General features: G+C 35.3%; 1 protein-coding gene across 2 annotated transcripts in view; it reads left to right on the plus strand.

Moving 5' to 3' along the window:
* Positions 1-15,094, plus strand: part of PLPPR5 (phospholipid phosphatase related 5) — a 113,259-nt gene that overhangs the window by 81,657 nt on the left and 16,508 nt on the right. Inside the window, exons 4-5 of one of the 2 annotated variants that reach the window (XM_045546417.1) lie at positions 5,487-5,663; positions 10,828-10,962. In XM_045546417.1, coding sequence (XP_045402373.1) covers positions 5,487-5,663; positions 10,828-10,962 — 312 coding nt within the window. The remainder of the gene's footprint in view (positions 1-5,486; positions 5,664-10,827; positions 10,963-15,094) is intronic. The other variant, XM_045546418.1, reaches the window with a different exon arrangement.

The following is a 15,094-nucleotide window of genomic DNA, read 5'->3' on the forward strand; positions in this document are numbered from 1 at the left end:
ATATGACCAAAAATGGCATGAGGTTATTTAGAAAACAAACCTACCAACAAATCTAGTGTTTTATTAGATTGTATTAACCAAAGTTGCCAAAACCCAGAAATGAGTTTAAAGATAATCTGATCCTAAACTGACTATGAGATGCGGATCAATGAGAAAGACTATAGGGTGCAATCCAGGAAAGTCAACAGCTGCACTCTGGACTGGGAAGAAGATATGTTCCCTGATGGATTGAATTTTGGGAGAAGGACTAACAAATGTCAAAAGCACTAGAGTCCAAGCTGCTAAGGGATCTGGCCACTAAGTCATTCCCATACTGATGGATGGAATGGAGGCTGTTTAGTCCATAGGAAAGAAGAGGCAAATGGTAAGGGAGTACATAACAATCACCTGCAAATGAACAGTTAGTGAATGTCTTTAAGCAGAGGATGTAAAAGGGGGAAAAATGGCAAAATAGCATATAGAAAAAGTGAAAGAAGCATGAAAACGAGAGGAGCAAAGTTCTCCAGGTGCTAGGCCAAATGCCCCCATAAACCTAATGATATCCCTAAGTCTACTCCATTCTCCAGGCACAGCCCACAGAATCGAGGTCCTGGTCCCTGACATGACCCCTGCAGTTACTGAGGATTCACTGTGGACCAAACTTTGTGCTAAATGCTTTACCTATACTATGGCACTTAATCCTTCCAAGACTGTATGACAGCATTTTAATTATCAATTGTATTTTGTACATAAGGAGACCAAAGCTTAGACAGGTTGAAAAACTTGTCTTAAGTAAGTGGCAGAGCTAGGACTCAGACTAGATCTTTCTGTCTCTAAAGTGGATGTTCTAAGCACGATACCTGTTATCTCATCCTGTGGAATATATTTCAAAATCTAGTATGTTTATTCATTCATATATTAAACAGATACTGATTGAGTTTGGTAGTTTTCTATTGACACCATGACAAATTACTACAAACTTAGTGACTTAAAACACAAATTTATTATCTTAAGAGTTCTATGGATCACAAGTCCAACCAACATAGGTCTCACTAGGCTAAAATCAAGCTGTCATCCAGCTGCATCCCTTCAGGAGAGTCTAGAGGAGAATTTATTTCTTGCCTTTTCCAACTTCTAAAGGCTGCCTGCATTCCTTGGTTTGTGTTCCCTTCCTCCATCTTCAAAGGCAGCAGCATAGCATCTTCAGATCTCTCACTGGCTATAGCCAGGGAAGCTACTTTTAAGAACTCCTGTGATTAGGTAACATATTCACTTTTTTCTAGGACATGGGCATCTTTAGGGGGCTGATATTTTTCCTATCACAAGTGCCTACTCTGTACCAGAGATTGCTCCAGCAACATGAGGCAGATAACAAGAAAATATGCAAGGTAATTTCAAATAGTGATAAGTACTTTCAGACAATAAAAGTTGAAGAATTCACTTTTCCTTAAGCATGCCATTCATGCTTTAGTCATTCAGTAATTTTTGAATTCTTACTATGTAAAAGGCATTCTAAGCCTTTCAAATAGAACCCTGAGTTTCTGTTCTAATGGAGAGAACAAACATATATACATATGAATGGAGACCATGATTTTAGATAGTGAGAAAATGCTATGAAGAAAATATTCTATTCTCTCTCCCCTGTACCTTTGTATTTTTCCTTTATTCATTCTTTTATTCAGTAATTCTAGCCTTTATTGAGTGTTTACTGTGTGTGAGGCAAAGTGCTAAGCACAGGGCTGACAATAAAGAACCCAAACTGGGCTTATCCTCAGTCTAGCAGAGGAAACAACAAAAATAAATAATAACCATATATTGTGGCAAGTGTTCTAGGAAAGGACAAACAGTGTTTTGAGAGTACAGAGCAGGATAACCTCTGCTATCACCTGTGTGTAGGACACTTTTCCTCACCACTTCCCCTTTGCCTGGGACTCTCACGCTCATTCCTCTGAATCTAACCTTTGAGGTCTCCTCTTTGCAGAAACCTAGCTCAACCTCTGGTGCACAGTAGGTGCTTAACAAACATTTGTGTGTTTTTATTTTGATAATAGTATTTTTTATAAATAGACCAATGTTTTCTCAATTGACCCAAAATATGGATATTTATTATATCAAATGAGTCGATTCACATTACAGAGTATTGCGATTATATTTTAGTAAAGGCAAACAAGTAAACAAAACCCTTTTATATATGTGTTAATCATTGTATCCATTTGTATAAGCAAAGAGAAAAGTGTAGAAGAAAATACACCAGGCTATTAACAGGGAGCAAATGATCAGCTTTGACTTTCTACATCTTAGTGCTAATAGGTATTTGCACTAAGATAGAATGGATGCATAAGGACTACTAATAATGGTTAAATGGGTTGGCCTGTAAGATGGTGAGCATCCACTGGCCCTAGAGGACTGAGTAAATATTAGTATAATCCTGCTCAAATCACACATCCTTCTGTTTGCATTTTATTTTAGCTACATTTTGACATCTGGTTATCCTGGATGGTTTCATAAGTGAATTAAAAACCAAGTGAGCATAAATAATCAATTCCTGTCCTGTATCCAACTTGCTTAATAGATTATTATGCCATAATTTCCTCTTCTGCAAATTAGGAATAATAGACTTCCTGTAAGGATAACACAATTAGACTGGTTAAAAGGCACTTATATTCATAAAATACTAAAGAGTTTCTGAGTACAAGTGAAAACTCTCTAATTTTCTTTTGTGACATTTATGCCAACTAATTATGCTCCAGAAAAAGCTTTGAATTATAAAGTACTGTGGTTATCCACCTTAAAGTTAAATCTATAACCCTCGAAATTCAGTCACTTTCACTCTCCACTCTGGGTCTAGATGTAATGTGTAGATCTGTTGGAGAAAAAGCCAACTCACAGGCTATTCCTAATATGGAAGCTTTCTCATGAGTTTTCATTGTAGCCAGACTGTCTTTGGGCTCCTTATAAATCTTGCTTGAGTAATTACTACAATTTAGGAATCAACTCAAATTCAAGAGAAACTTCAGAGGGTTGTAGCCCAAGCCCACAGGTTACTATGGACAAGTAAGAGCTGGTTGTATCTGAGATGGCTTTTAGGGATGAGAGGAAGGCAAATGTTTTCCAAAGCCATATAGATTCTTTAGGAGATTTTGCACACAGACCACACTTAACACTACTTTCTACTTCTCCCTAATAGCAGAGCGTAAATGTAGTCTTACTCCTATGATACTATGGCGGCCTTCTTTCTCCTATCTTTAATTCCAATTCTCTTGCATTCACTGATACTCAGCTTATGTTCATTGGCCATTTCCTGCAGCCAAGAAATCAATAAAGAAAGAATAAAGGAAGGTTAAGAGGTACCTAAGCGCCTTCTCCCTACTTCGCATTTACATCTTTCCCTTCTGAACAGTGCCAACCCAATCATTGAGTCTGCATAGTCTTCATAATAAACTTTATCCTGATTTAATTTTTTCACCTATAAAATGAACATAGTAATCATACCTAACTTAAAGAGTTGTTTTACATCACCTTGAGCAGTGATCACTCATTAAATGGTAGCTATAATTAATATTAGCAGTATTAATATTCAGTTATCATCCACATTTATTTTGTCTTCATGAGGATAGAATATCTTTAGAGTTTTGACAGATGTGAATAACTGTAAAGCTAAGAAATCATTAACCAACCATATAGCTGTGTTAAAGAAAATCTCACAAGCAGCCCGAATTTCACTCTCTACTCATGTGTACTCGTCATACAAGGAATTACTCTATTAGTCGCATCACTGGAAACCTGAAGTGGAGTGATATCCGCACCTTGTTATTCATGTAGGCAGAGCTCTTTAACATATTCTCTACAAATGGCAAAAGTATCACTTTCTATTTTTCATCTCCTCTTGTTTTCCCTCTCATGTATACTTATCCTTCATAACTGTAATTATTAAGCTCTTCCAAGCACAGGCTTATAATACACAGATCTAGCTCCGAAGGTCACAGGCCATCATGGAGACAATTCAGCTTCTATTTTTCCCCTGGAGTATTAGGACCTGAGATAGATTGCAAAAGGCTAGAACTTGGCTAGAGAGAAGCCATGTATATCACTTGAACTTTTTAAATAGTCATACAGCTTCTTTTGGCAGATAAAAGGGCTGAAAACTTTGTCTAGCAAAAAACAAAATTGAGAAGATAATTACTAAAATGGCTGCTGTGGACTAAAAACCTGATTTTGGTTTACTTTCTTAAGCAGGTATATTGTTTATTTAACTAAGGAAAACAGTCAAGTGTTTATATGCATTTCTCAGTATTTTTCTGAGTATATTATCAGTACTAATATTATCAGATACTAAACTGACATTTATTCCATAAAATCTGATTGTAGTGTCAAACCCATCTCTTTCCTAATTACTCTACTAATGAAATAATATTTGACACATTCCACTTGCAGTCAACAGATTTGCTGATAGAGTAATACATAGTTTAAATTATGAACAACTGAGCCATAGAATAAATCACATGAGGGAGGATCAAGTTTCTCTTGAGGATGGTGGCTCATAACCTGGAGGCATTTCATTCACTGCAATAGGTTGACACTATTTGTTCTTCATTAGCATATGTGAAGATACCTAAACATAGGTATCTATTCATTGTTTTGTTTTGGTTTTAGTTGGGACCTTTGCCCTGTTGTACTTAAGTTTTTGGTCATCCTAATTCTGGCTGATAAAATTTAATTAAAGTGATTTCACAATTTCAGATAACAGCATAAAAGCAAATCTTGGTGCTGTGTTGAACCTATTCTTTCTTCAAAGTAACATCTATTTGGTAGAAATCTATTCCATTTTATTTTTTCTAGCTATATTCACAATTTGGGTTTTATCAAGTATGCATCCTCTCAATATGGCATACAAAATGTAAACATTAAAACACTTCATTAGTTTTTCCCTTCTAACAATACTGTTGAGATTGATCTAAAATAAAAATTCAGGGGGCGGAACACAGACAATGTATGTAACCTGAGGTTTTGTACCCCCATGAAGAGCTGAAATAAAAAAAATTAAAAAAAAAAAAGATATCCAAAGATATATAAACATTGAGAAGGCATGCTATCATGTGCCCTGTCTGAGGAGAAAACTTAATAAAACTAAACAACCAATAAAAAAAATAAAATAAAAATAAAATAAAATAAAAATTCAGATAAAACAAGAATAGGTACATTAAAAGTAAAACAAAAAGGGTCACTTGGAATATTTGTATTCAATGTGCCTAGATGATTAATAATGTTACATAAGTATTGGCCATTAGTAAGAAATTGTCGTGTCAGGTAAGTAAAATTAAATAATTGCTATTTTTGAATTCTACTTTAAGAAACTTCCATCAAAAATTCACAAACTGTAGTTAATGATTTGAACCATATTGCCACATATAGCTCTCTTTAAATATATATGTATACATACATAAAATATGCTATGCATATAAAGGAAATATCTTCATAAAAACTCATATTTTTATTTAATATTTCAGATGTATATTACAAACACAATCAAAGCCAAAGGAACCAGACTTGCTAAGCCAGTTCTGTGCTTGGGCTTAATGTGTTTGGCCTTTCTTACTGGACTCAACAGAGTTGCAGAATATCGAAATCATTGGTCAGATGTGATAGCAGGCTTTCTGGTTGGAATATCTATAGCAGTATTTCTGGTAAGTACAAAGTTATTTAGATGTGATTGGGTTTTTATTTAAATTTGCATAACTACCTATAAGAAAATACAAGTATGCATCATTGGGTTTGTCTAAATGTGGTATATCAAACAATAATATACGTATATTAAATATGTATGTGTATATTTTCAAACCATTCATTTCTTCCTCTTCTCCCATATGTTCTGCCTAAAGTCAGGTTTGGGGATGAAAAGAATATAAACCTTTTCATATAAATTGGAACAGTGCTGAAAACACCCAGTCCTCTTTAAGACTGGGTTGTTAGGAGATTTTTAAAATTTCCACAGAGCAGTTGGTGTTCTGGAGTATCTGGAGCATCCCAAAGTACCCTAGTGACTCCCTGCTGTCCTTTTCATGATCCCCCATGTCACAGTGCTCTCTAACAGGTAACCTCACCTATGAGATGAGCCGTTTCACTTCAGAAACTAAAAAGTCATCAATAGTTACCAAGACCATACCATGTCAAATCATATTTTACCAAGTAGTGAGGAGCATACGCAGTGACTTCTAATGAAGTAAGCATGCCATCTGAGCTTTTATAAAATCTCCTAGGAATATTCCCATAGGTTTTGGTTGTTGGAAAGTGTTTTAATCTGACTTTAATATTCATTGGTCCTCTATAAGTATGGGTATCTGACATTTTGCCAGGAAAAAAAAAATGTGTGGACTGCAAATCATGACATATTTTTACGTTGATGCATTATAATTTAAGAAATATTTTATTTCCATTTTGATTACATCTAAATTGCTACTTAGATGTAACTTTCCTTTCTCAGTTTCCTTTTACTAGTTAATATTGATAACTAGTAAGCAAAAACTTATGTGAACCTTTCCAGCTACCAAAGATTGGAGCACAATTTATGTATCAGGCATTCTAACTAAGTTATTTCCTCTAGAATCTCCTGTGGTAAAGTGGTGACCACGACCTCACCTTTGCACTGCTTCTTGTGTTGCTTTTTGTTCACTGTGTATCCCTAGTAACTAGGAAATACTTAGCAAATGCTTGATGAATGAATGAATGAATGGATCAGTGAATTTGGTACTGTTTTATTTGCTTTCCAGAACTCTTTTAAAGGTTAAGTGAACTCCCACATGTAGGAAGGGCTGGTACAGAGAAGGCACTGGGTATCTTGGTCCTCACCTTTGGTGATTATATTCAAATCCTTTACACTGAGATTGGTCCTCACCTTTGGTGATTATATTCAAATCCTTTACACTGAGATTGGTCTCAGATAAATTCTAATTTCTCCAGGAAGTTTCTCTGATTAGCTTGTTCTCTCATTTTCCTGAATTTCTACCACTCTCTCAGTCTTTTCTGTTATAGCATAATACAGAATTATATTCTGTTTTAAATGTATCATTCTTATCCCATGTGCATTTTGTTTCAGTTTAGAGAGCAGAATGCTCATGCTTAGCAAAATACAAAACAAATACTAGTTGAACAACAGTTATAGATTGATTATTATTATTTTATTAAAGTGTCTGCTTTCAAATATTTGCAAAAATGATATATATGACAATGTCAGGCAGAATAGTTCAAGTTTATTGAGCCATCACAATAGCTGGCATATATTTAAAATATATATAAAATAATAATAGTTATTTGCTCTTTACTACATTAACTCATCCTTGCAACAGCTCATTGAGATGTAGTTATTATTGTCCTCATTCTGCAGGAAAAAACCCGAGGCCTAATTACATTAAGTAGCCTGCCCACGTTCATAAAGTTAGTACAGGACAGAGCCCAGGATTGAGATCCAGGCCTGTTTGACCCCAAAGTCCATGCACTTAAGCCCATGCAATAATGATGTTTCATTTGCCACAAAGGAAGAGAGGAAATGAACACATGATCAAATGATCAGATTAAATTATTATCACTTCTGGAAAAAGAAAAATATATGGATAGTGGTGATTTATTAGTATCATCTTAGTAGGATGGTGCTCATAGCCTTGGAAAAGACACATGTCAATCAAAATATTACTCTAAACAATGTATAATTTCATACTGAGATAAGTGCTTTGATAAAAAGAATTACAGTCTCATGTGAGCAAAAAAACAAACAGAAACAAAATAACTGTCTCAGCTAGGAGTTCAGGGAAGGCTTCCATGAGGAAGTGATGCTGAGATGAGATAGTGGCCCACTTGGATATGGCATCAGAGACAGTGGGGATGGGGAGTGTTTCAAATGGCTGGAAGTGAAAGGGAACACAAGTGTTTGGAAAATTGAGAGAAGGAAGGCTGCAAAGGTGGGTCAGAGTTTCACTTTAATAGAAATGGAAAGCCAAGCTACAAATGGCTTTAAGGGGATGACATAATTCAATTTACATTTGTAAAGGTCATTCTCACATCATTATAGAAAATAGATCGAAGGGGCTGAGATTGGATTTAGAGAGACAGTTTAGAAAGCTATGCAGGAATCTAGGCAAGAGGTGGTTGTGGTGGCTACTTAGTCCCGAGAGTTGGTGGTGGACATAGAATGAAGCAGATATAAGAAACCAAAATATTTAGAGAGCAAGATAGTTAGAAAGTAAAATTGAGCAGATTCAGTGATTGGTCAAGTGTAAGAGTCATAAAGGATAAATCCAGGTTTTCAACCTTGTGCAACTGCATTGGAGTGGAGGCGTGTGTGTGTGTGTGTGTGTGTGTGTGTGTGTGTGTGTATGTGTGTGTGTGTGTGTGTGGTGGGGGGAGCTGCCTTTCCTTGAGAGGGTCCAGAAAGAGATCAAGGTTTAAAATGGGACTGGGGGATGGGCAGATCTAGAGTTTAGTTTTGAATTTTTGTTGAATTTGTCATACCTTTGCCAACCAAGGAAATGAAGTTAACTTAGTGATCTATTGCAATATCTTCACTTTTAATTGAGAAAACTAAGACCCAAAGAACCATTCAAGAACATATAGACTCAGGAATGCTCAGGATCAAAAACCAGGTTTCCTTGCTTTTTCTTATCAGCATCTTTACTAATAGAATATCAGTTCCATACTTGTGAATGTTAGCAGACAAAACTTCTTAAATATGTAATATGATTTTAAAGAAGTTTTGGCAATTTCCTTCCTTATAATAATTTGAATAATAAGAGTACTGAAGAATCATCATTTTGCTAATACTGTTTAGTAAGTATCGACTATGTGTTAAGTACTTAAATATTTCACATATGAATTCTCAGCTGCTTCAATGGTATTATCCTGACCTTTAATTAAGGCAAAGAGATAACTGATCAGCCTTTGAAAGAGTTTTTCAAAGCTAAATAATATAAAACATAATTATACTAATTTCAGAAGCCCATATTAACTCTAGATGAACTTTTCTTCATCCCATTAGTCCCATATGTCTATGTACATAGTTATTTCATTTCAACAAATTTTACTTCAGAAGAATTATCAGCATTTTTTCATCTGCCCAATTTTCCAATAACTTCTAATACCAGTGAAAAAGGAAACGTAGGAATATGTGTGTATGTGTTTCATGGAATAGATGTGAAACTGCTTGATTGTTTCATTGTTGTTATTGTTGGCTAAAATTCTTGATTACATCCTTTGTATTCTAGAGCAGTGGTCAGTCAGCAAACTACAGCCCACAGACCAAATCTGGCATGCTGCCTATTTTTATAAAGAAAGTTATATTGGAACATTGATGTATTCATTCATTCGTGAACTGCCAATGGCTGCTTTTGCACAAAAGGGCAGAGTTGAGTGGTTATTGCAGACTATAAGCCTGCAAAGCCAAAAATATTTACTGTCTTCCCTTCACAGACAAAATTTGCTGACCCTATTTCTAGGGCAATCAGTATCTGTTAGTTCTTTGTGGGGTCATGAAGCTGGTACCATTTGCTAGTAGGTTTATCATGTGTCCATCTCCAAGCTCTTACCGTTCCTTACTTTAAAGATCTTGGTGGCAGTGGTCAAGTTGAGGTACCTAGCTATCATCAGGCTTTGACTTATGCTTCCAATCTCTAATTCTCCTGGGAAGTGAAAGGAGAAAAAGTTTAAAACAATTTGCAAGGAAATATTTTCCTGACATAAAGTCTCATAGTATGTGTTATTATTTTGCAGATTTGTAAATTCATTTAAAAACCAGAGAGTAACTAAGATCTAATTGGCCTTTGAAGATATTCAGTAATGGGTCCTACTAAACAAAAAGATTTCTAATGGAGCATTTGTGAAAGTGTGCAATGTGAATATACAGTTGTATATTAAATGTTTATTTTATAAAAATGAATGTTAGGTTATAACTAAAGTAAGGTCTGTATTTCAATTGTAATAGAATATAAAATCCAGAAAAAGAAAATTCAAGAATACCTTACTTACCAGTTAATATAGCAAATAATTTTTCTGGTTTGTTTAACTCATTATTTCTTAAAATATGACCCACCTGCATCAGAAGCTTCTGGAATGCATTTTAAAACTGCTAACTCCTAGGCCTCATTCTTCATTCACTAAATCAGAATCTTTAGGGGAGGGTTTAGGAGTGTGCATTTCTTAACAATGGTGGAACTTTATTTTTACGCTCACTAAGGTGTGAGAATCTCTGGTTTAGTTCAAATTCTGTCACTTATGGGATATAATCAATTGAAACAAGGGTCAATTTCTTTTATGTAAAGGGTCTTCTATTTCAGTAGTAGCCCCAGAAAGCTATTGTTGAAATGGCAAGTATATATAGGACGCAATAATAGAAGATAAACTAGGTTAATTAAAGGGATGCTACTAAATTACAGAGTGCCAATTGTAGAAGGTTTATTATGAATGTAATGATACTGAAGCAATGGAAAATAATTATCATTTAAATTAAGTTGTAGGTTAGCCACATTAGGGAAAGGTTAGCTGGCTATGAATTTTTATAAGGTTATGATGTTACTTTTGGATTCATTTGAGCATTGACTATAATGTATTGAAAATTTTAGAATAATAAAATTGTCATTATTAATTGAGCTATATATTATTTTGTGAATTTTCTCGAACATAACTGCATTGGAATAGCTATTAAAATTTATATAAGGTAAATTTGGATATAAATTTATATAAGTAATATTTAAGTAATTTTAACACTTTATTACATGTTTATATCTATTAAGCTCCTCAAAAGGGTGATGATAGCCACAGGGAATATAGGTTTAATTTAACTGTAATTGTTTTCTAAAATTTTAGGTCGTTTGCGTGGTAAACAATTTCAAAGGAAGACAACCAGAAAATGAGCATATACACATGGATAATCCGGCACAGATGCCAATGATCAGCATCCCTCGAGTAGAAAGTCCTTTGGAAAAGGTAACATCTGTACAGGTGATTCATAATTTAAATCCTAAAATGTGATTATCTAGAGCAAGTGAATAATTATTCCTATGTGCATATATGGAGAGTGCCTGCACAGTTTTTGTTGATTTACTTAAACCTCAGATTCCAGTGTGGTTTAGTCACTGAAGAGATCACCTTAGGAAAATGCATATCACATTTACGGTATCTCTTTGTATCCTCCATTCGAAAGCTGAGTACCTATGCAAAGAATCCATTTAGTACTTTGCCACAAATTCTAAATAAAGAATATTGTGCACTGTTCTCCATGTAGGCAAAATAATAGGGTAGTTTTCTTTGAGAATATATACATTTTTCACAAAATATATTCTATTTCTTCCATGCTCCATTTCTATGAGAAAGTACTAGGTCCTAGGACAATGCCTGGCACACAATCAGGACTCAATAAGTATTTGTTGAATCTCAATGTACAAAGTTCTGACAGCAGGAAAACTCCAACTGTGCTCTCCTAATCAGGGAGGTCCCGAGGGTCAGGCTGGGCTGCATGCAGCCAGACCAGGCGGCACTCTGACCGGCAGGTTGAGGCCTCATTGAGCATGGCAGTGAGCACAGAAAACTGACAAAAACTTTTCTTGAGACTTTTGTGAGCCAGATAGGTTATTTTCTAAATGTTGATGCAGTTATGTGCATTGTAACTAGTTAAATGATTGCTCAAAAGGGTACTAGATCTTCTCCTCAGACCTGTTCATTTCCACATTTTGATCAATATCTTAGATGAACAGTTCAGTTTCGTGCTAATCAGGTGTTCACATGGTGTGAAGTTGTGAGAGATAATACACTGGATAAAAGAATAAAAATTCTTGAGAGACTGCACTAAGAAACAATAATTAACTAGAAATAAAGGAAATGTTTCATATTTGAACTAAAGCTCTGGTCAAACTTGGAATACTGTGTACTGACCTCAACAACATAGTTTTAAGTGGGCTTTGATAGAATAGCTGGCACTCAGTAAATATTTGTTAAATGAGTGAATGGATGTATCTAGACTCAATGTCATACATTAGGAGGGACTTTTGGAAGAACAAAAAGATGATTAGTGTATCAAAAAAGAAAACTTAGGAAAGAAACAATTGCTTCCCACAAGTATCTGAAGCATTGTTATATGAGAGAGATGTGTTCTGGAGGGTGTCAGAGATCACAATTACAACAAAAGAAGGAAAATGAAGGTAAGAAGATAAATAATGACTAGAAAGAAGAAAAAAAACTTTCTGAAAATAGAATGGCAGCCTTTACAAGAGATGAAATTTCCTTTTACTGTAGAGATTCCAGAATAGGTAAATAATCAATTATCCATGATACTTTGGAGGCAATTCAAGCATTCAGGTGAGGATAGAGGTACTAAATAATAATCATAATTATACAAATACTAATAATGGCTACTGTTTAATGATCATCAGTATATGTCAAGTACTGTGTTGATGGTTTATATAAATTCCACCAAAACATATCTATGTTCTATAATTTAAGTCCTCACTACAATTTTTAAAGCTGGGTCTCATTATAGTGGCCAAAGACTGCTAATAGTCCACTGGTATTCCTTCTTGCCTTCTTCCCTATAGTAATTGAATCCCCTAATTTTAGCTACACCCAAGACTGCCCAACTACAGTCTGTATTTCCCAGCTTTCGTTGCATTTCAGTGTAACTATGTGGCCAAGAAGGGATGAGTGTAACCTCTGGTTTATCTCTTTGAAGATTCTTGCCCTGGATATTCTCTACCTTTCTCACCAAATGGAAAAAGTAATGACTGGAACAACCTTGGAAGTCAGTTTGTAAGATGACTGAACTACTCTGCCAGTCAGGTCTCTGGATGAGCTCATGGAACAGAGCCCATATACCCACCCTAGAGGGTTCTAACAAAGAAATGAACTACTTTCTCCTCTAAGCCATTGGATTGTTTTAATTTCTCTTCTATAGTAGCTTAGCTGATGTCCTATTATAATAAATGCCCCCATTTTATAGTTAAGAAAACTGAACTTCCACATGGTTAAGTAATTCACAAAAGTCTACATCGTTGATAAGTAAAAGAGAAAAAATATACAATATAATGTTTTGAGATTCATGCCTATATGAAAAAATATATGTTTTAAAAACTGAATAATATGTACAAAATTAGATCATGTTTAACTTAATCAATAAAGATAGAAAGCAGTGGAATTTAGAAAGTGACCTGAAACATTTTGAAATATTTAGTCAGGATAACAGAGTTTTTTTCTTTTATATACCTCGGATATTAACTTTAATAATAATCACAATCTTCTGCTTTTTAACATATTTATTTGCATGAGGGTTCTTTAGTAGCTTCCTAGCATTACCAAATATTCTTATATACTATTACAGCATTCTATATATTTAAATGATTTCAAAATTCCTATTGTTGATTTTATGCTAATAGTTCATTTTTATGCCCAATGTTAAAGTAGTAGATGGTAAACACAGAAATATTCCACTGGAATACATAAGTTGGTAGAGTTGAGTGTTTTTTAACTTCTTTATTAATTTTTCTTTGTTCCTGGCAAACTCTTTTGCTTTGCCTTCACTCTGTAGTTAGGGAATGCAGATGGTTTGAACCTGATTCCATTCTCCCCTTACTCACCAAGGTGCTCTGGCACCACACCCTGCTGAGCTCCAGCTTCCTCTTCTGTCTTTCCATTCCTGTTCCCTGGCAACACACACTGTTTGCCCGCTGCCCCAAACTCACAGAAACCATGGGAAGATGGGGGGGCCAGGTGCTGGGAATGCATCTCAGCCTTCCTGTTGGAACTGTGCTGCTGAGAGGATATGTACTGGTGCTCATCAGCCAGAAAGGAAGCCAGGCTGTCACTTAAAGGAAGCCTATAAGAGCTGTTTTCTTTTCTATTTGTGATAAGGAATATTTGGAGTAAAAAAACAGCAGTCTTGAATAACATCATTTCATCGTTTCATTCAACATGTTTCACTCCAACATTGATGAGAAAAAACAAATGACTTCTGCCCAGGACCGCTGTCTGCATGTTCTCCCCAGGTCTGTGTGGGTTTCCTTAGGGTACTCCAGTTTCCTCCCACCTCCCAAAGCTTGCACGTTAGGTGAATTGGCGTGTCTACACGGCCCCACTGTGAGTGAGCGTGGGTGTGGGTGTGGGAGTGAGTGCACCCTGTGATGGATGGTGTTCTGGCCGGGGTTGGAGCCTGCCTCGTCCACCGAGCTGCCGGGATTGGCTTTGGCAGCCCACAACTCTGAACTACTATAATTGGGTAAATCTTGTGTTTTTTCATCTTTCTTAAATGTATGTATAGTCACATTTATTTCAATGTTTAGTATTTGAAGTGTTTTGGTCTTTATTTAGAAGTTTCATGATAGTCTTTATTTAGAAGTCTGATGACAGTTTTTTTGACCAGGAATGGGTAGTAGGATCTTAACTCTTCTTTACATCAATTAGCCTATGGTAAAATCAGTTTCATTATATGTCATTTTGCTTAAAGTCACAGTTTCCAAGAGCCCATCAATGCCGTTAAGTGAGGATTTACTGTGTTGCTTTCATCATAGTTCATATTAGTAAACAAGTAAATGAAAAATTCTTGCCAGTACTTTGATCTTCATAATTGATAGTTGGAGAGTGACCTGAGATCCCCAAAGCTGGCCTCCCGAGGAGTGTAAGCGTTGCAGGCATACCCAATAGTGTTAACATTATTATACCAAGCTATCATTTTCTGGTTGTCACTTTTGTGTGGAGAAGGTAGAGGATTTCTTTTAGAAGTTATGTACTTTTATAACCTTCTATGTTCAAAGTACATGTTTGATAAACTATAAGTTACAGAGTAATTATAGCATGCAAGCATTCTTTATTTTTATGCCAGCAATTTATCCCTTAATTACAGATAGTTTGTTATATAGTTAATTACCGTGGTTTATTAGGAAAAGTCATGATTTTTCTGAAAGCTAAGTAAATTTGAACATTCATTACATTTCGTTTTTGAAAAGAATTAGTCATCTGTGGAAACTGGATCATTGTACCCCAATGTCGACTAAATTCTTTATGGCTGTTTGTCACATCAAATCATGAAAAGCCTGAATGTACATCAGTAGTGAATTGCTGAATCAATCGAGGCACATTTGTACAATGG

The sequence above is a fragment of the Lemur catta genome, chromosome 3 (genome assembly GCF_020740605.2).
Source record: "Lemur catta isolate mLemCat1 chromosome 3, mLemCat1.pri, whole genome shotgun sequence".
Taxonomy (NCBI): domain Eukaryota; kingdom Metazoa; phylum Chordata; class Mammalia; order Primates; family Lemuridae; genus Lemur; species Lemur catta.